A 20,804-nucleotide genomic window follows, 5' to 3' on the forward strand; every position below is an offset into this window, starting at 1 on the left:
GTYGGAGACCCATAGTGCTAGGTAACGGAGTTCTTCCATTCCAAAGAGTACACAGCTTTAAACTGCAGCATGAACATACTGAATTACACCTAATGCAACCTGCAAATGATGAAAAGTTTACATCAGATTCTGATCCTTCAGACTTCATCCACATATCTCAAACTACCAAAAAAAGAAATCCAAACGAACTCAGAAGAAACACATTGAATATTAAGGGGAAAAAAAAAGTGCACACATGCACCAGTCTTTGAAGGGTCAACATCTTATTTCATATCCCTGATAAATAGAATTTCACTAACTTTGTTAAAAATAGACATTTTTCATATTAATACCTCCTCCACATAGTCATGGCCCACTGGCTGGACATCACTTTGCAAGGCAGCAAGAGTCGTGGGAGTCACTGGTTCAGATGCTGCGTCTGGTTTTACTTCCTGTGTTTGTACTGCAGCAACAGGAGCTGTTTTAACAGTTTCAGCTGATTTCATTTCTTCCAGTTTACTTCCTGTTGTCTGAAGCTTATTACCACCTACAAATCAAAGAGTTTAAATCGTTAATTTTCATTAAATGATGATATGACTGTACATAATGTGCATGCTGAAGACTAAGTGCAAGGATCAGTGATCTGGCTGAAGTGTTACTGTTCTTCTAAAACGAGGTACAATTTAAAAGTATTCAAATACATTTAAACTTCTCTTTTTTTAAAAAAAAAGTTTTACTACATTCAAATTATTTAAACAGTTAATACTAGTTCTTGATTTTAGCAAGAAAAACTTTACTGCTTTATGCAATTTTGATTTTTACCATTCATTTTTRTGCGTTTTCAAAAGAGAACTGAAAGGGAACAATTCAGAAGAGATATTTTAAATAATCTTTGTTTCATTATAGTTTTTTTTGGAAGTGGATCCCAAAAGTACTTCAAAACCATGTAATGTTTGTATTAACAAAGGTACTATGTCCCCAATACTGTAAACGCATAGGTTTTTCCTTCAAGAGCATAACAGCTTATTTTGGAACAGCTGCTTCCCATCCCTAGATGTCTGTCATGCTCATTTCAAAAGTCATTTCCACGGTTGCAAGGATGTTCCAGCTGCCCAGTTAGCAACTGGCAATGTACTGCAGACTGCTTTAACAATCCAGGCTGTAAATTGAAATTAGAACCAAGTGGACTGTAAACTGCAGTACTGCAGCAGTTGCTACATAAAAAAGAGATTCTCTTATGAAGGAGGGAGAAGCCTGCAGGAGAGGCCAGGTAGTGGGGGGGAACAGGACAGAGAAAAACAGGTATGAAGCAAAGTTTGTATATACATTCTTATTTTCAGCTATTAGTAATTCTCTTAAACATAAGAGTTACTTCATGCATAAAGTTAGCTAAACACATTCGTATTTGCTGCACTAAGATCTTAAAAAGTTATAGAATAGGTTAGGTTTCAAAATAAAGACTGACTTCTGTACTTGCCAACAAAGTTTATTTTCGGTGTAGATATTTTCTTTACAGGTACATTAGCAGCAGCTGAAGACGTTTTGTTGTTGGACGCCGTGGTAAGTGGTGTGTTTGCTGTGGGAGTAAGAATTTTCACTGCAGAAGATGCAACAGAGGAGTTCACAGTACTGCTGGTAGTTGCTATATTTGAAGCAGAGGCAGTTGGTTTGGAAGCAGATGTGGATGTTGAGGAAGTAGCCTGGGTAACCACATTTGGTTCAGTTGAAGGAATGGGTTTGCCAAGTTTTGTGTGCAATTTAACTACCTGTAAGAACAAAGAAAAATTCATAATAAGATCTCCCCAGGACAACCACAAAAAATTACCTTGTTATAAATTATAGAAATGGTAACACAGAAATCAGATAGTTGTTTCTTTACAAAGAGAGATCAGACAGGGAAAAAGTGGACATGTAATACTTAGTCATCTGTAATATGTAAATAGTTAAATAATCTTTGACACCTATTTCAGATTACTTATTCTCATTACAAATTCAGATATTTATGCCAAAAGCTATGTAGATGAGAACAGAAAACCAATGAACTGATAAGTCAGCAAAACCCAAAGAAGGATTCTGCTCAAACCTGTTCCAATTGTTGCCTTTCTTCTCTCCTTCTAAAAAGTAGTATGTGAAAGCACTTTGTTCCAAATATTGTTTGTAAACAGGAGTGATGTAATTAAGATTCAACAACACACTCTCATTTGAAAATTACATTTCAAGAATATTCACACTGAAAGAATTTGTAGGTTAGCTAGCAAAACTGAAAGGAGATTCCTCAAAGGGTGTTTTTTTTCTTTTTTTAATAGCACATGAAGGAAGAGGCAAGAGGTGTATTTCAGAGCTTTTTAATACCCCATAAAAAGCACAAAAAATAAAAAGAAGCATACATGCTTATTCTTAAAAATAATAAGCAGAAGCCTTTTCAGAGCCTGCTTAGGATAGAAAAACATTTCATTTTTCTGACAGCTGACTGTCACCTAAAACACATATAGGTCCTTAAGAACAAAATATGCAAAATGAAATTAAAGATTGGGATAGGTAGGAAAGTAGCAGAAACAAAACAAAACAACCTCCCCCCCCCAAAAAAAAAAATCCACCCAGATCTGCTAAATATGCGCTTACTGCAACACACATACGCAGTCATAATATGTACACAACTGTGTACATATTCTTAGATTTTTTTTTTAAAGTTGTGTTTCCCACTGGACTACAGACTTATTAATGTCAGATAATACTCCGAATTTAAGTTTAAGCAAATCTTCAAAAGAACTCTTTTTTAGTAAAATCCACAAGATTCTTCCAAGTGTACCAAATTAATAGAGTCCTTTGTGATTTCATTTTTATGCAGATGACAACCTAAGTCAGCAGGTATTAGCAACTATCTGTAGGGAAGAGAAAGCTATAGTCCCATGTACTGGGATAATAAAGTACTATTGAAATTTACAAACAATGGTTTAGTAACACTCAAACGGATTTACTGGGCACTACCCAAAAAATTAATGGCTCAACTTATTTCTGGAAGAAAGAACACCAGATATGGTGCATAATTCAGTCTCTCCTGCCATGAAAGCAAGACGTGGCCAGAGTTCATTTGGTAATGCAATTGCAGAACATATCGTGTAATTGTTCTGTCCCTTGGCACTGACTCAGCCTAAAATGGTCCAAAGCACTCAACAGCTTCACAATACTGGACAAATAAGACAAACACCAAGAAAGCACTTGATAAGAGTTAAGGGGAACAACTATGCTACTGCACAGCCTTACCGGCTCTTGCCCTCATCTTATTTTACACTTACCTGCTACAACTTTCATATTTGCCTCAGCAAATTACTCTCACCTTACTGACAGTGCCCTGAATATTTTTCCCCTTTTTCCCAGCAAGGCCCTCCTAATATTSAGTTTAAAGGTGAGTTTCAAACAAAAAGCAAAAGTAAACACTTCCAAACAAAATAATTTGAATTATATTGTTTCACTGAATTTTCTCTGCTCTGCAAAGAAAAAAAGAATACATATATATGACTGACTTGTATAACAAGAACAAAGAAAAGCACTTACTTTCTGATGCTTGGCTCCACGGATATGGGCAGCATAAGCATCTGCTCCTGTACAAGACACATCACAAAGCTCACAGCGCAACTGATTTTGAGTTCCACGAGCAGAAGCACTGCTGTTATTGGTGTTCTGGGAAGCTTTTAATGCTGCTTCTTTCTTTTTGTGTTTCTGGCCTTCCAAGTGTTCTTTGTAAGTCTGTTTAAAATATGACAACACACATACATAGTAAGCCTTTGTACTGCTTGTCTATCAGCCATGTGAGTATATGTAGTATAGTATATTGGATAAAAACACGCTTTGCATGAGAAATACTTCCTATACTGGACCTTTATTCTATATGTCATGCTCTTAAGTCATAAGCAGACCACTTGCTAGGGCAAAATAGTTTCTTCTCCTGTAACAGAATTCCACTTACAAGTAATACAATATAGGATTTTCTCCTCTGTTTTGCCATTTCCTCAATCAAGTACTGGTCAACAAATACTACCATCAAAAAACTAATACAATCAGAAAACTGCATCTCAACTGCTATTTCCTGCATTGTGTTGAATTATTCTTGATTTTGAATTTTATCCAAACTGCAAGGCCAGAGTGATTAAGTATATCACCAAAAAAGAAAAATCAATTCAAAACCAGGTAGTGCATATATAAAGGTATGTTGAAATAGAGTTGAAATAGAAACGTAGTTGAGATTTGTCCCTGTACCAACAATGGCAATATAAAGAACAGAAAGAGTGGAAAGTAATGACAGTATTACCTAAAGAGAAATTTGGCCAAAGAATCATTCAAAAACACTAGGCATGAACTGATACCCACTTTTTACACACATGTATCCACTGCAAAATTAAACTGAGATGGTGGAATACAGGGAAGAATAAAGCAAATAAATTTTCAGGGTTACCATTCACAAAATGTGTATCATAGAATCATAGACTCAGTAATGTTGGAAGGGACCTCTGGAGATCATCCAGTCCAACCTCCCTGCTCAGCAGGGTCACCGAGAGCATGGTAGACAGGGTTGCATCCAGGTGGGCCTTGAAGATCTCCAGAGAAGGAGACTCCACAACTTCTCTGGGCAACCTGGTCCAGTGCTCCGTCACTCTCACAGTGAAGAAATTTCCCCTCATGTTCAGGCGGAATTTCCTGTGCTTTAGTTTCTGCCCATTGCCTCTTGCCCTGTCACATGGGACAACTGAAAAGAGTTTGTCCCCGTCCCCTTGACACCCTAACTTCAGGTACTTAGACACACTGATAAGATCCCCSCTCAGTCTTCTCTTCCCCAGGCTGAAGAGGCCCAGCTCTCGCAGCCGTTCCTCACAGGGCAGATGCTCCAGCCCTCTGATCATCTTCGCAGCCCTGCGCTGGACTCTCTCCAGTAGCTCCATGTCTCTCTTGTACTGGGGAGCCCAGAACTGGACACAGTACTCCAGAYGTAGCTTTGAAAAATATCTCCTGATAGTAAGGAAGGTTACTATAATGAAACAGCAAATCAAATGCTAGAGCTAGAATATTTCTAGAGTCCAAAGCACAGCTGAAGCTTTTCTGTATGAGCTAAGTGAATGCATCTTGTCTTCTAATAGTAATTATTTCTATAATAGCACATATTTTCATTAACTATTTCTTTACTAAGTAAAGTACAGAATCAGTTCTTTAAAAATTAACGAATAGTCTTAAAGGTGTCTTTGTTTTAGCAGAAGAAGAAATGATGATTAACATATATAGCAGAATATTACATAATACAAGTACCTGTGGTCCAGCACAGCTGATCTTACAAACATCACAGTAGTGGATCTGGGGCGGTTTGGGAGGTTGTTTTGGTTTCAGTTGCTTATTTTGGAATGGTGCCTTTTTAGTAAAGGTGGTCCCTGTCCAAGCAGCTGTTGCAGCAGCAGCAGCAGCTGCTGCTGCTGCTTGTTTCTGTTGCTGCTGCTGCTGCTGGTAATAGGACGATGCAGCTGAATATACGGCGGCTTCATAGCCAGAATAAGAGGTACCTCAAAGATCAAAATAAAATAGATGTTACATCACTATACATAATGTATCAATTACATAACAGACTAATGTCAAGCATGCTGCATAACAGAGTTGGGGGAGGGGCAGGATATAAACAATTTATCATGATCTTTTTACGCAGTCTGAATTTTTCTGTATGTTTCACAGTCCATAAACATATAGCATACCATTTGTATCTGGAATATACTTGATCTCAGACATATCTTTGCAGGCATACAGTTACACTGCTAGATATACCAAAGCTTCCCAACAAAATATGTGAAATTTCCTAGTACATCTGGTAAGGCCTAGTATGATGTTAACTAATTTTTAATAAAATATTTATCAAAGGCCATTTGAAGTAAACAAGCTTTTAGTTGTGCAAGTTTCAAACTGAAAAGGAAGACAGAGAAACCTCATGATGCAGGAAAAAGGGAAATAACCTTATATAAAAGAACTGATAGTGCTATTACATCCCACTCCACTGATTTAAATTGTTTTAGTGCAAAGAAGCTGCTTGCTCAGTACAACCTCGGTAGCACACCTTGCCTATGCACTCCTTGATTTCTATTATCAAAGTTGAATAAATCAAGGAAACTGGGCTTTCATACCTTTGAGCCAGTTTTCCCATAAACTTTCTACATCTACTGGTTCAACTATTTTAATCCTCTGATCAGGTTCTGTTTCAAGGAAGTCTTAAAATCCCTTTTTAAATAGAAAACAAAACAAGACAAAAAGTTCAAGGTAGCTGTAATATGCCAGTTGATAATCATCTGGCCATAAAGCTAACAAAAATATTTCATGTTTAATCAGGTTTTTAATTTCTGATAGTTGAAGGACTTTCTTGACACCCATTCTACTCCCATTTTGGGTCAAAGTAACCAAACTTGTTAGATTTATTGGAGCTAGTGGATTGCTCCTCTCTATCTTTGCAATTGCTGTTTGATGGCAGCGTGCTCCCTTCCAMTTTCACTAGGTTAGATTTGTCTCTCTTCAATTTTTCTACCTTCCATCTCTTCTCCAGATCCTCCCTGGAAATCGTGAAGCACTGTCCAYGTCACAATGCCAATACTTTGTATATTCTCATGTGTGACAAAATAGGCACATAAAATTGTAAACCTCTTCCACAGATATATCAAAATAGTCCACTAATATAATCATTTAAATAGCTGAATATTTCTCAATAGACTATTGATGGAACTGAACACAAACTACTACAATGCTGAAGATTTAAATCCTCTCCTATACCAACTGCAAAGATCCCAGCAACATAATATAAAAAATTCTTACCAGAGTAAGTAACCGCTGTTGTACTGTATGTTGCACTTTGAGTATAGGATGGAACAACAGTAGCTGCAGCTGCTACTGGCTGCACAGTAGAGGATACTGGATATATAGAAAATGTAGTTGTAGCTGGACTTGGAGTTGCAGGTTTTATAGCTGTCACTTGTCGTGTTTGCTGGGCTTGAGTATACTGAGTCGCCCCTTGGCTATATCCTGCTTTTGGAGCTAATTAAGATAGAAAATAARAGTGTACAAACATACATATGTTTTAGTTGAATGAAGTGTGAATCATATTAAGTGGTACTTAATGATATGCTGGGAAATAAACACACAACAAATGAGGATTTTTCTTTTTAAAGTCGTGGTTATGTGTCGTRTAGCCATATATCATACTAACTTTTAATCACAGCACAGTTCGCACTAACAAGCCTCAGATTCACCCCCAGCCCTTTTTGAATTATCCAGTCACTTTCTCAGATGACTTGATCACTCAATGGCTTTAGTAAAGTACATTGTATATTTAAGTTTTTCTATTAAAACATCATTAATGTAAAAAACATATATAAAAATAAAATAAATTAAGAAATATCTATGATTTACGCTCTGTAGCACCCATGATACTGATAATTAAGAAACTACATACCTTAAATAATCACTGAGTTACCAAGAAAAAAAAATCTAACCAAAATATTATCTGAACTGTCCACAGACTATTTCAACCTAGTTCAGCAAATTTTTCAGGCAAATTAACAAAGTCAAGTTGGCCTGGAAATACGTTCTGAGTGTATTTTACAATATTCCAAAACTCAGAGATAGGTACTTATGCAAATGTCTCACTAGTGTTCCAAGTCCAAGGTTTTCTACATGTTGTCAAGGATTACATGACAAAACTGAGGAAAAAAAAATCTGGATAATGTGAAATATATAAAGACATGTTTGTAAAAGTATAAAAAAGCAGTATTCAGATTGCAGCATGACAGCAGTTTGAAGCATGTCACCCACCTGTTTGGTAGTACGATTCAGCTACTGAAGGCTGAGGCTGGGCGGCAGCAGCCACGGCTGCAGCAGTTGCTGTTGGCTGTTGATAGTACTGCTTGCTGTCATAAGCTACAGCTGGGGCAGTAGATCGAACATAAGAATAGGAATCCTAAAAATTCAAASAAAGATGTTTCACACTACGCTTATGTCATCCACCTCTTACACCGGCTCCACAACTGTGCAGAGGCAAGGAAACTCGGTTTAGCCTCTCAGTCCCATGGAAAGCTACTTGCTCTTTTTTTTTGGTTGGTTAGTTTTCCATTACATCATTACACAGAATTGACCCACCCAAACGCTGACAATGAATGCTGAAYGCTAGATCCAAACAAAAGGGAAGTGTCAGCAAAGCTCACAGTGAGAATGAAAGAGAGGAACAGTTCCCTTTTGCAGAAGCCTGCAGTCGCACAAGGTCAGCCAGTGAGCTCACAAGTATGGGCAGTCACTGAAAAGGACAGCTCCTCTCCTAGTGTGAACTTCTACCCTCTTTTCTTTGATACTGTAATTCCTGTGACAGCCACTGCTCTGAAGAAGGAACTATTTCCATCTCTCACCAACAATTTTTATTCGAATAGGTTTTTCAGCTGAATCAGTTCTGTAACTCAGTTCACRGCATGCCACTTGTACACTTGGGCTAGCACAGAAGAGAAAGTACTACCGTTTCCAGCAGCAATTCACAAAACCACTGGGAGGTAAACTGCAGTTCCTTGCTTATTGTGTGAATGTCTAAATCCTAGATTCTGCAGTACTACTGCTAATAATCCTCTATATGGGCCATATAATGCTGCAGCCACTTCAAATCCTCTATAAATTTACGGTACTGAGTAACCTAAATTGTTCCCAGACTAATTCATGGAATAAAAAGAATATAAATATCAAACTACGTGACCCAACAAGCCTCCTTTTAACAAGATATAATTTAAAAATCATATGACACAAGTAATCCATTTAAAAACACACTTACCTGGTAATTCTGTGTAGTGACAGGAGGTGGTGGTGGTGGAGCTTCTTGTTGCCTCTGCGTATAACCATAATCTGTAGCTGTGTGCGCTGTAGGGTAGCCTCCATAGGCAGCAGCTGTTGCAGCAGCTGCAACAGCTACTGGAGCAGGCCTAGCTACTGCAACTGTAGCTGCTGCTGGAGCATAGGCTGCAGTAACTGTGTGTGCAGCGACTGGTGCCTGGTGGACAGTGTAGCTAGCAACTGTAGTTGGATGGGAATAGGCTACACCCGAAGCTGGCTGCTGGCTATATTGGAAAAGGACAGTAAGTAAATAATTAGATTGATTCAACATAGTAAGCTAATGCTTAAACATTTTGAAACCCSCAATTTAATTAACACTTGTCAGTTCTATGAATATATCTGGAACAGATATCTATTTATGTATACACTTTATTGGCTTTTATTACCTCTCTACCACCCCATTAAAAATGTTTTATCATTTTGAGGTGTCTATGTATAAAGATATATCAAGGTTAGGAGAAGGTTCTCTTAAGTGATTTTTCTTTTCTTTCTTTTTTTCTTTCTTTCTTTTTTTTTTTTTAAGTAATGGAACAAAAGTCTTTCACTTAAAATAACACAAAAGTCATGATGGGCAAGTTTTTAAGTGGTTCCATAATTCTTTAATAAAACTGACTTAACCTGTCAAATTAAGAAAAGCACTACCTTCTGTGAAAGCTCATTACTGACCTGCTGCACTTGCACGATGTTTTTGAATAAACCATTAAGGTAATGAGATTTTAGACTTCCACGAAAATTAGCTCACAACTCTTAGACTTAAGGCAGAGACACTTTAAAAAGATCTGGTAACAGGCTTTTCCCACAGAAGTTTAGACTAGCATAAACTGGCCTCATTTACATATAAGTTCACTGCCCCAAAACATAAAGCATCAGAAAAAAACAGCCAGCCAGATCACGTAAGACTGCTACCACAGCCCTGGCAATCTTTCAGACACAAATTAAGGCTAACTTGATTCTGTAAAATTTGCAGGTATGGCATTAATATATGGATATTTACTAAGAATGAGTAAATATTAACACTGGAAGTAGAAAATGATGGCCTCCAAAGTTTTAATTATTCAAACAGAAAATAATATTTTTCTATTTTGATCTATAACCAGGCATTAGGCTCAAAAGCTGGGAGGAGTTCCTTTTTTTTTTCCCTGTTCGCTGTTTTTGTTTAAAAATCAAAATAAAAAAATCACCACCACCCCTCCTATTTCACGGAAAAAAAACCCACAGAAGAATGAAATTTCACTTGAAGCAAATATATTTGGGGCAGAATGGAACTGTAATACGTTTATCCTCAAAACCAAAAGGGATAAGAATTCAAAACATTTTTGCTAAAGACAACAATATTCTCTGACATAACCACCAGAAACAACAGTAACTTTTTAGTGCAGATAGTATGCTCATGAAAGATGTTTCTATGACTCTTCTACCTCTATGTCTAGTATTTTCTGATTTTGTCATTGTAATTACAGGGAAAAAATCAATTAATATATTAAAAAGCCATTCTAAGAGCAGAAATACACAGAAAAAAATTTATTACTATTGGATTTACATGCCTGTATTCCATCTTCCCTCCCATCTTAAGCCCTTGACATGTGATTTCTTAAGAGATCACTTGCATTCCATTCAAATTTAATTCAGATTCTTTGCACAGACTAACAGGACTCACGACTGTATTTCATTTTATTTTCAGCTTCTTAGCATAACAATGGAAAGAAAAGACCTAAAAAAACTTTGGTAGCTCCCAGGCTGCTTGAGACACTTTCTCCTACTTGACATACACAGGTTATTTCTCCATTTTGTCAATTTAAGGTAAAAAAATTAGACTCTACCAGAAAATTCAGGAAGAGTATTTTATGATGGTAAAAGTGATCGATAACCCATTAGACTATAATATCTACATACCTAACAGTATAAAAGCATAAAATATTCTCACAGTATCACAGACATCTACTAAAAAATATACTAAAGCAAGAGAGTGGGCAGCCTTCTAACTCAGATCGCAGCCGAACTGATCTAATCATCCAGTACTGTTAAAAAGGAAAAGTTCACTCGTACTCCTCCCTCCTCCCATATACCAAGCCTGCCTATGCCATCCTTATCTGCCTCTCATGCTAGTAGTTCCAGTGCTTGTCAGGCTATTCTGTGCACTGATTTAACCCATTAATGTGGCAAAAAACTGTGAGCTTTTTTTTTTTTTTTGGGGGGGGGGAGGAGGGAGGTGCTTCATTTTCTAACATGGTAAAAATGTTAGACACACTGGAGTTAAATTGGATCACAATGTTTCATGAGTGCCTGAATCAACATGAGGTACACGTGTATCTGACAGCAGAGAAAAAAAAAAGGAGAGAAAAGGAGAGAAAGAAAGAATAGGGACATTGCCAGAAGGCATTAATTTGGCTTTTCAAGTTTCATGAAACCATGATAAAATGAGTATTACAAAATGTACTGCAGTGCTCACACACTGTGTGGTAGCAATATCAGTCAGTACATCAAAGCAAACGCTTGTTTTCAGAATGTGTGATTAAATATACAACAGTTTTCAGTACTTAGTATTGTAATAAGATTGTGATCATTATCACCAGGACTATAACAAGATTCTCTTACAGTTTCATTTCTTCTGAGCTATTTTGCATCAAACTTCCTTATCATGGTATAGAATTAACAGCCCCAGTCATCTGATTTCTAAGGCTAACATAATTCTATTACCATGTTTACTTTAGCAAACCTGTTCCCCTTGCTACTGCAACATCATGCAGAGCTAGTGATCGAGTTTGCAAGATTACATGAAAAATATTCTGAAGCTGACTGCTTCTTATTTTTAGAATTGCTCATTATGTCACAGAAATACACAAAACAGTATTTTCTACATTTATGAGGTYCTTTTTTCTCCCCATGATCTCACTGGAAAACTTCCATCACTAMGACAACTAGACACTTCCATATAATTACTTTATATCAATACATTTTTGCACTAACTTTATTATTTAAGTTTTAAGTTATTATTATTTATTACTTAAGTTTTTAATCCTTGTTCTAGGTTTAGTGCCTCATTACATTTGCTGATACCAACTTATCTACACTCAGACTATTTTGTCAGGCTCCTTATTCCTCTTTCTTTAGTCCATCTTTCTACCCATTCTAGTACTATCTACTCTTTTTTCGTGAACATGGATGGGAAGAATTATATGCACCTTTTCAGATGAAGTTTCAGGTGTGCTACCTGCCCCCGATAGACACTGCTTTCTCTCCAGTCTTGCTTCCTTAGAGCAGTCTTATYGCAAAGTCACCTCTGTACTGACAATACTTCCTTTGCATCAAACATCATGATAAAGGACTAAGGAAAATATTAAGAAAGACTCAAGACCAATCACTAGGTAATTCCATTGGTTAATTTTTCCCATCTTATAAATGCTCTTCTAATTCTATTAACCACCTCTAGCCAGCTCTACAATTCTTCCACTGAYCTGTACCTTAAATTTTTCCATACTGCACCACAAAGTATTTCTATTTAGTCCAGAAAAACAAAACTACAAAAGACTTAGGCACATGATCAAGTTATCAAAGCAACAATGAACTACAGTATGTCAGCTGAGCTATGTTAACAATCCATGTGCGTGTTCTTCATTACAACAAAGAAAGTAATTCAGTTTAGCTTAATCCCCCAACACAGCGAGCAAAAGTTAAACCAAATTACTCTGAATGTTCTATAGGCTAACAACATGCAAAGGATGATTACCGCAGCACAGTGGGCACAGATGAACTCATTGGCCTGATAAAACTGATCACTTCTATTTGTAGGACAATTCTTCTTTTCCCCAAAAGAAATTCTAATATTCTTATTAGCAATCTTGGAGTTCAAGGAACTCCAGTTCTCTTCATGTGAAAGGCTGCTCAGTCCAACTGGCTTCACTAACTAGGCAGAGCTGAAAAATCACAGAGTAAGTTAGGTCGAAATGGGCCTTTGGAAGTCATCTTGTCTAATCCCATGCACAAAGCACAGTTAACTTCCAAGTTAGATTAGGTTTCTCAGGGCTTTGTCTAGTCAGGTTCTCAGTATCTCCAAAAATGACGATTCCACAGCCTCCCTACACACTCTTATTTCCATGTTTGAGCACTCTCACTGTGAAAACTTTTTCCCCTTCGTTCATTAAAGCTACAATTTCAAAGATAAAAGAACTCTAGAYTAACATTTATTTGCTTAAAGTCAACCCAATGTGTGACCATTCAATTCAAGGTAACTTCATATTACAATTTTTACAGTGTTTTAACTGAATGCCAGAACAAAATTAAAATAAGCACCTTTTAAGACATCAATGGAGGGTCTCTGAAGCTTCAAACTGTATTCCTCTAGTAATAACTCCTCTGCCAGTGATTTTGATTCAAATACAACACATTTTATTCATGACACATCCACATCTTTTTTTTTTTTCTTTAGCCTACTATAATAGTAAGAGTGTTTCCTCACTACACTCTTATTTCTAACTTCTAGGAAAACCACACACTCTCCAATATTCATCTTTTTTTTTTTCCTATTTCAGTGTACTTTCATTATGCCAGCCACAGTCAGTTCTACATGTTGCCATCAAGTGTTCTGCTCCAAGTATTGCAGATGTATGTTTTAGTCATATATCTTAGTCTAGCCTTCTTAGCTGATTTATTTAGTCTCTCCCTACCTGCCTAAACTGCTAACATGTACATCCCTATTTTCCCATATTCTTTGCTTCCTCCTCTCAAATAACATTGCCTCTCTTTAATTATTTTACATCCTGGTATATACYTAGCTTTCTTGTCTCTCACATCCTACCTAAGGAAGCTCATGATCAAGAGAATTAATTCTTTATTCGTAACTATTGTACTACAGTGCATGGGAAAAGTATTTTTTGCAAAATATGACTCATCTTTTGAAAAACACCTATACTAGCTTCTACTGATATTAGTGATAGAAGACACTAACTGAATCTTTCCGATGCATTAATATCAGAAAGAGTGATGCATTTAATATTGCCATAGTATTGAACCTCCTAGATAAGACTGACTGCAGTGAGCTGTGATTGTGTGCATGTTTCTCCAAACATAATCTCCAGTCTCATGTCAACCTGGATTTTCTGTAGGGTAGAGGGATGTACTGGACCACCATAGCAAAAAGTAGCTTTGTCTTTGTTGTTTTCTGAGGTCTGAAACTCCTTTGACCACATAAAAGCAAACCTTCCCAGGACAGGTAGGTATTTTGCTCTGATACTTTACAGTCTGAACACAAGACTAAGACCACAGCTACTTTTACCATGCCAACATTTAATATTGTTGTGTGCATTCAAAATTGTGACTCTCATGAAGAAGCTATGAAGATCTCCCTGCCCAATTCTACACTGTAAGAACAGTGGTAGTGTTTTAGCATAGTGTAAACAACATCAAAGTATAATTCTAGATAGATCTTTAGCCTGGAGAATTCCAGCCTGAACATTTACACTTGTTAAGGTGCACTTTAAAAACAACAAAAAAAATCTCCCATCCTAAAAACAAGCTCTCAAAACAGAAGATGTCAGGTAACCTTATCTGGAAGTGAGCACTATTCCCTCATGCCCCCCCAACTAGTTATTAGAACTAGTAACTAAACTAATAACTAGAGTTATTAGATTAATTTCATATTTCTGCTGGAAATTTTTTACTTTCGTTTTCAAAAATGAGAACATTCAAGAAGCAATTAAAAACCTCTTCTGAACTGCACAGAGATCTTTGCCAAGGAAACTGCAGCAGTGTTTTTATAGTCTCTGATAGATACGACTGTATTTTGAAATACTTTTGATGGACTCCAAAAATGAAAAGAGTTGGCAGAATGCTTAAAATTATTTTAAATCAGAAGTTGGCTAGGATGCAGAAGCTGCTGAACAACAGCAATTGTTGAAGCACCGGTGCCCACTTAGCAAATCTTTGTTCTTGATTTCCTAAAATACACAGGTTTGTCTAATTTAAATAGCTAAATAAAATAGATCTGTGGATGACTAACATTTTTTCACAAAATATGGCTCAGAAACAAACTTGAAATTATTAAATCCAGTATATTAGTTACTTTTCTATACTACCACTGAGAGAAGATCTGAATTTCCCACAACTTATCAGCCCAAGAATTACAGAGAATAAAGAACACTAATATTTGAGAAGTAAATAATCATTCTTCCTCTAGAGGTCTCCTGTTTTCCTCATTTCCAGCTGTTGGCATTTTCTAGTAACAGAGTGTTGAGACYTTCTTTGTAACAAACAAAAACTAAAAAAAATAACTGAAGGCAGAAAGCTATTTCAAGTTAATATTAAAAGAATGCAAARCTGACATAATGCTATCTATTTGGCTGGGTATTAACTTCAGGTGATKTGAGATTTTAAGATATTTTATTTCTCATGGTTACCATATTTGTGGAGTAGAACATGCATTAATAGACCCAGTAAAGTAGCTGTAACAATTATTACCACAGAAATCCACTTTCAGAAAAATGTAGTCTATTTTTATAAGGATACATAGCATGCAGAAGGTATTTATACAGCATCTAAATGTAGCATAACATATAAAGCTTTTTATAAAAAAATAATTTTCTGAAGAGTAGTATTCTGATCTATAGCTAAGATCAGGACTAAAACCAATTTTGTCTCAATCCAAACTACCCGTTTCCTCAGAAATCACATCTCCTAAAATACATTTCTTCTAGGTTCTTTCATTCAAMGTAGCAAATTTTAAGATAGCTTAGCAAGGCATCTAAGCTGCACACACATGCACATTAATAATTTGTAACATGCACAAATATCTTGAACAGGAAAAAAAAAGACTAATAAAGTCTTATTGGTTGGAATCAAATTTTAAGAACATTTGCTCACTTTTGCATTATGGAAAATATATTTGTTAAGTGATAACTGCAGTATTTCTCAAACTTTCATAGTTCTCCCCAGTACAAGAGAGACATGGAGCTACTGGAGAGAGTCCAGCGCAGGGCTGCGAAGATGATCAGAGGGCTGGAGCATCTGCCCTGTGAGGAACGGCTGCGAGAGCTGGGCCTCTTCAGCCTGGGGAAGAGAAGACTGAGCGGGGATCTTATCAGTGTGTCTAAGTACCTGAAGKKAGGGTGTCAAGGGGACGGGGACAAACTCTTTTCAGTTGTCCCATGTGACAGGGCAAGAGGCAATGGGCAGAAACTAAAGCACAGGMARTTCCGCCTGAACRTGAGGGGRAATTTCTTCMCTGTGAGAGTGACGGAGCMCTGGMMCAGGTTGCSCAGAGAGGTTGTGGAGTCTCCTTCTCTGGAGATCTTCAAGGCCCRCCTGGATGCAACCCTGTCTAMCATGCTCTAGGTGACCCTGCTGAGCAGGGGGGTTGGACTGGATGATCTCCAGAGGTCCCTTCCAACATTACTGAGTCTATGATTCTATCGGTAGCAGAATAGCAAAGCTCTCAAAAATACARATTTACAGTATTTCTTACTGGAATATTAAGATTTATACAAGTATGACCTAACTCTTCAAACCTGTAACAAGTGCTGACAATGTATCTTTTTAGAACTATACTGAAAATTATCAATTTCTATTATAATTTTGTGAACAGAACRTTTTTCATAATGCAATTTACTGGGATACCAAAGGGAGATCTGAAGGCATATGCATGTACAATCCTCTCTTGTATCCTGTTAAAGAGTTCATATWTATAAATCATGTAGTTAACATATGCTATGGCCTAATTACACTTGGCCTGAAAAAGAAAACCCTTTGTAGTAATTTTAAGTTTCCCTTCCTCTTTCCTGTTTCTCAAAACTTCCTTGTGTCATTTCATTACGAACAAAAAAAATACTGATTGCAATTGGATATACTAGCAATTATTCCTCTCAAAGATAAATATGCTCATATTTTCAATACATCCTTTACTGTTTTTTAAATCTTCAAATTTATTCTCACTACTCSATTTAAATCTAATCAAATTGTGCAACATTTCCCTCACATGACACCTGTTGTACACCACAATACTAGCGTTTAAAGCAGTGGTGCTACACATGCTTTTTAATCAACCTCTCTCTACTCAGTTACACACAATGGTCATCTCATTGTTTAATAAAAGCTATGTTTTGATACAGATAAGGGACAGCAGTATAGACAAAGTAGTTAATAGCCATATTCACAACGACTGCTCAAGACAAATGGTATGTAACATCTGCCTGAAAAACTACTGATCATTTTCCTTGTTTAGAAAAATTCTAATTATAGAGACCTTGCCAATTTTAGCAAAGAACGTTCACTAGCATGGAAATACACTAGCATGTATTCAATTCCTAAAACAATCTGTATTTCCTACCATAAGCCACTACTTAGCTTTTCTAGATACCAACAACACAACCACCCTTTACTTTGCCATTGTTCCATTTAAGTAACAGACAAAACTTCAGGCATAATTCAGTAGTGTAGAGTTAAGCCTACAGGTATCGGTCTATTCTGAGGATGCAACTAAAGGTATTAAAGTCCTTTGTAACAGGAAAGTTTCCTCAAATGTTCGGTCCTTAAAGATGTGAGTCTTTTGCAAATTTCAATCAGTTTGCAGACTTCCCTCCCCTAAAAATGAGAGAGGCTACTCTGATCACTGAAGTACCTTTCCTCTCCAGTTACCACCTCCCCCTGGCTCCCTGTCATTAGTTCACTGCAACACTGGCATACAGCCCATGTTAACACACCCAGAGCTCCTTACCCCCTCTCTAATGTTGGCATCTCATTTGAGAGTGGCATCTCACTGGTTTGAAAATAAGTCCATCAAATTCTCTGCATAAATAGCAGTAGCTTATTGGAGTCTTCTTGTGTATATTAAGTAAGCTAGACTACCAAGTTTAAGATGGCACTTAATGCTAGCACAGATTGAACAAAGGAGAAGCAGCATGATGCAGCTCCCTCTGAAGTCTCTTCTCTTAAAAATATGTACCTTTTTAAATAGGATGCAACTCAAGGTAACAGTGGCATAAGATTCATGGAAAGAAAGCATTGGAGTTTCTACATTACGATATGGGTAGGTTTATCCTATGATAACACCATGAATAAATTAATTCCCCAAGCATTTCAGAGTGGGGTGTTTATAACACACCATCATAAGATGAATAAATATGTTATTCCTAACATAAGTTCAAGTCTAGTAYTTCATCTTAACTTCAGAATAAGCAATAATGCCTTCTCAGTATTGTCCTTATCTTCTTGCTGTCCACCAGTGTAAGTCTGAATTATAGTTAGTGATACTTTAAACCTGAGCTAGTAGGCCTATGTGGATTATATTCCTAACATCTCAAAGGTTGAAGGCTTTTGGAATCATGATCCAGTCGAAGAACAGGTAACTCGGGCAGACACTGATAAGACTAAAGTAAAGTTAGTTAGAAGTACCAGCATATAAGAAAACAAAACACAAAAAGAACACCCAGCTTTCTTTCATTTGTACACCTACTCATCCACAGCATTTCACCTCCTCTTGCTGCTCTGTACCACAGTCTTGAATATGCTGTAACATCTTGCACTGCATTTGAATGCCAAACTAGCTATCATAGCAAGAGTTCACTTTCCTATGGCTGACTGAAGACTGCATCTTACCCTAAACTCATAAGCATTATGATCTGYTCTGGACCCAAATAGCTATAATTGCTTTCATCTGGAAAGGCTAGAAAGACTCTTGACACTGGATTRATATTCATGCTACTCGAGGGCACAAATACTGTAATTCAAAGTTACCAAATCAGTTCTAACTACCCAAGAATCTCCAATTTATGACCTGTCTCATTAGAAGTGACTAAGAAGAAATTCAAAGTTATTTTTATCTTCTTAACAGAAACCAAAACCTTAGCACAGGGTTAATTAAATGAGACCATCACATTTGTAGGCAAACAAAAACTCAATTCTCTGTTAAAACCTTTCTCARTACACCCATCTCTCCACCAGCATCCCCACATTCCAATCAGTCAACATTAAAAAGAAAAAAAAAGAAAAAAAGCATAGCTATACCTCTCCTCAGCAATGAATTACAAATACTAATATTTTCTTTACACATGAAAGACTTTCCAAAATCAGGCTGTTCATTTCAAACTGAATACAGATCCACAGCGGCTCAGGTGGTCTACAGCATGCGTGCAGCCACCCACCCAAAGCAGACTGGTATGAGCAAATTCCACATTTATTTGGAAATCCTTAACAAATGGATTAATATAGCTATTTAAATAAGTAATAGACAAGTTTAACATTGCAAGCAAGTCTGTAACTCTACATCCTAATACTATCATTAGCAAAAAGCACAAATTGTAAAGGTAACAYAATACTCAGAAATTGCCTTTATCAGTATTTGCATGAGCTTACATTTCTCTCATTAAATCATGATATTATTACTCTATAGTTCCCATAAACAATTTTGTATGAATGGGCAGCAGGAAATTTTATGCCATGGCAACACCAAAAGGAACTAAAACACTTCTAATTCATTATTTATAGATTTAAAGTGCATTTAGCTCTTTTGCTGCCTCTGAAACGTGCTGTATGAAAACTAGTATTTATGAACTAATAAAAGGGACATCTACTCCCTCTCTTACTCACCTAGTCAGTTCATGGAACTACAGTGCTTACAGTATAACAACAGTAATACGTTACCAACTCCTGCACACCGTACTGGTGAATTTCCCAAACCCAAGATCTAGCATTTGAGCAACTGCCAATCTGGCCTTTATACCCACTTCAAATCTCAGTATTTAATGTTAGGACTATACTCCTTGGAGAAATTTTAATTTACCCTTCATATGAAGAACATGTGAATGTTTAAATGGTCCACAATGGCCATAGGTAAACTAGATTCAGAGCAAGATGTAAAGTGATCTCTAATAACAACTTCATGGTCTTTTTAATTGTTAAGATGTTATTTCCATAAATCCAACAGTTCTAGTATGCGATGCCTTCACTGCTTTTACTGCAAATTAGAATATTGTCAGTTTGAGAAAAGGAAATTCTCACAGGGTTTATACTGGCCTCTTATGAGTCCAGGAATAAATAGGAAAAGCACTACTACAAACTCCTTTTAAACCTCATTCAATTGGTAGGGCAGACTCTCCTCTTTGAAATCATTTCTCATAAACTATTTAGATTCTCTTCCTTCTGATAAGAAGCTATTTTCCTCTGCAAGACTTCAACTGAATATTTAACAGTTTCATACTTTGAGGTAGTCCAAGAAAGGCCTATATCCTAAAAAGAATCCCACACAGATTTTTGCACTCTATCTTAGACGTGCTGAAACCAACAGGTTTCTATATATAAGGGAGCACTGAATGAGATTCCTTTAATATTGCAACCTAAAGATCTGTCAGTTTTGCTACTTACTATAAAAACTAGAGCATTAGGACTTCTAGATGGCATACATCACAACTATAAAATCTTGTAGATATATGAGGCCCATGTACCTAYTATTTAGGACATAAATATCCAGTGATGTGGACAAATTATCCTGTGTTCCTGGTTTCTATTCTTCACCAAGCCTGTTTTAAGGAAGGAATCTCCCTTTYACGCCATTCATTTTAACTGCGATTCTTAAAATTTTATCACAAGTGTGAGATGTTCCAAGTGGTTCCTGTATTTTTGGCTCAAAATATCAAGGTCTTCCRTATTTTATGAAAGGAGTGCTTTAACAACGATTGCTGTGCCTCTTCACTGGAGATCCGGTAAATATACAAATCCTTTAGAGGACACAGAGTCTTTCACTAATGTATAAACAGAACAGTACCTTGCACTTGTGACAGGAAAGGAAAAACTTTTGATTAGTTTTTCTATTTTCTTAAGAACACAGTTAGGATTAACTATGAAAACAGGTTTGAACTTGAGCATTATTGCAATTTTAAGTTTTTATATAACATCTCAAAAGGAAATTTTGCAYGAGTTGTTGTTTTACACGAGTTGTTCAGGTTCTTAAGTCT

General features: G+C 36.6%; 1 protein-coding gene and 1 non-coding gene across 4 annotated transcripts in view; both read right to left on the reverse strand.

The window, feature by feature from the left end:
- ZFR (zinc finger RNA binding protein) overlaps nt 1–20,804 on the reverse strand; it is a 41,884-nt gene that overhangs the window by 19,081 nt on the left and 1,999 nt on the right. For 2 of the 3 annotated variants that reach the window (XM_085326293.1, XM_085326295.1), the window contains exons 3-9: nt 8,807–9,089; nt 7,810–7,954; nt 6,814–7,032; nt 5,278–5,525; nt 3,535–3,726; nt 1,445–1,745; nt 333–526 (exon numbers count right to left, since the gene is read on the reverse strand). In XM_085326293.1, coding sequence (XP_085182419.1) covers nt 333–526; nt 1,445–1,745; nt 3,535–3,726; nt 5,278–5,525; nt 6,814–7,032; nt 7,810–7,954; nt 8,807–9,089 — 1,582 coding nt within the window. The remainder of the gene's footprint in view (nt 1–332; nt 527–1,444; nt 1,746–3,534; nt 3,727–5,277; nt 5,526–6,813; nt 7,033–7,809; nt 7,955–8,806; nt 9,090–20,804) is intronic. The other variant, XM_085326294.1, reaches the window with a different exon arrangement.
- On the reverse strand, nt 11,497–11,633 carry LOC146599932 (small nucleolar RNA SNORA66). Its single transcript, XR_014894896.1, has one exon. It is a non-coding gene; the product is annotated as a small nucleolar RNA SNORA66 (small nucleolar RNA).

Source organism: Rhea americana, unplaced genomic scaffold (genome assembly GCF_003343005.1).
Source record: "Rhea americana isolate MKP2758 unplaced genomic scaffold, rheAme1 scaffold_13, whole genome shotgun sequence".
Classification (NCBI taxonomy): Eukaryota; Metazoa; Chordata; class Aves; order Rheiformes; family Rheidae; genus Rhea; species Rhea americana.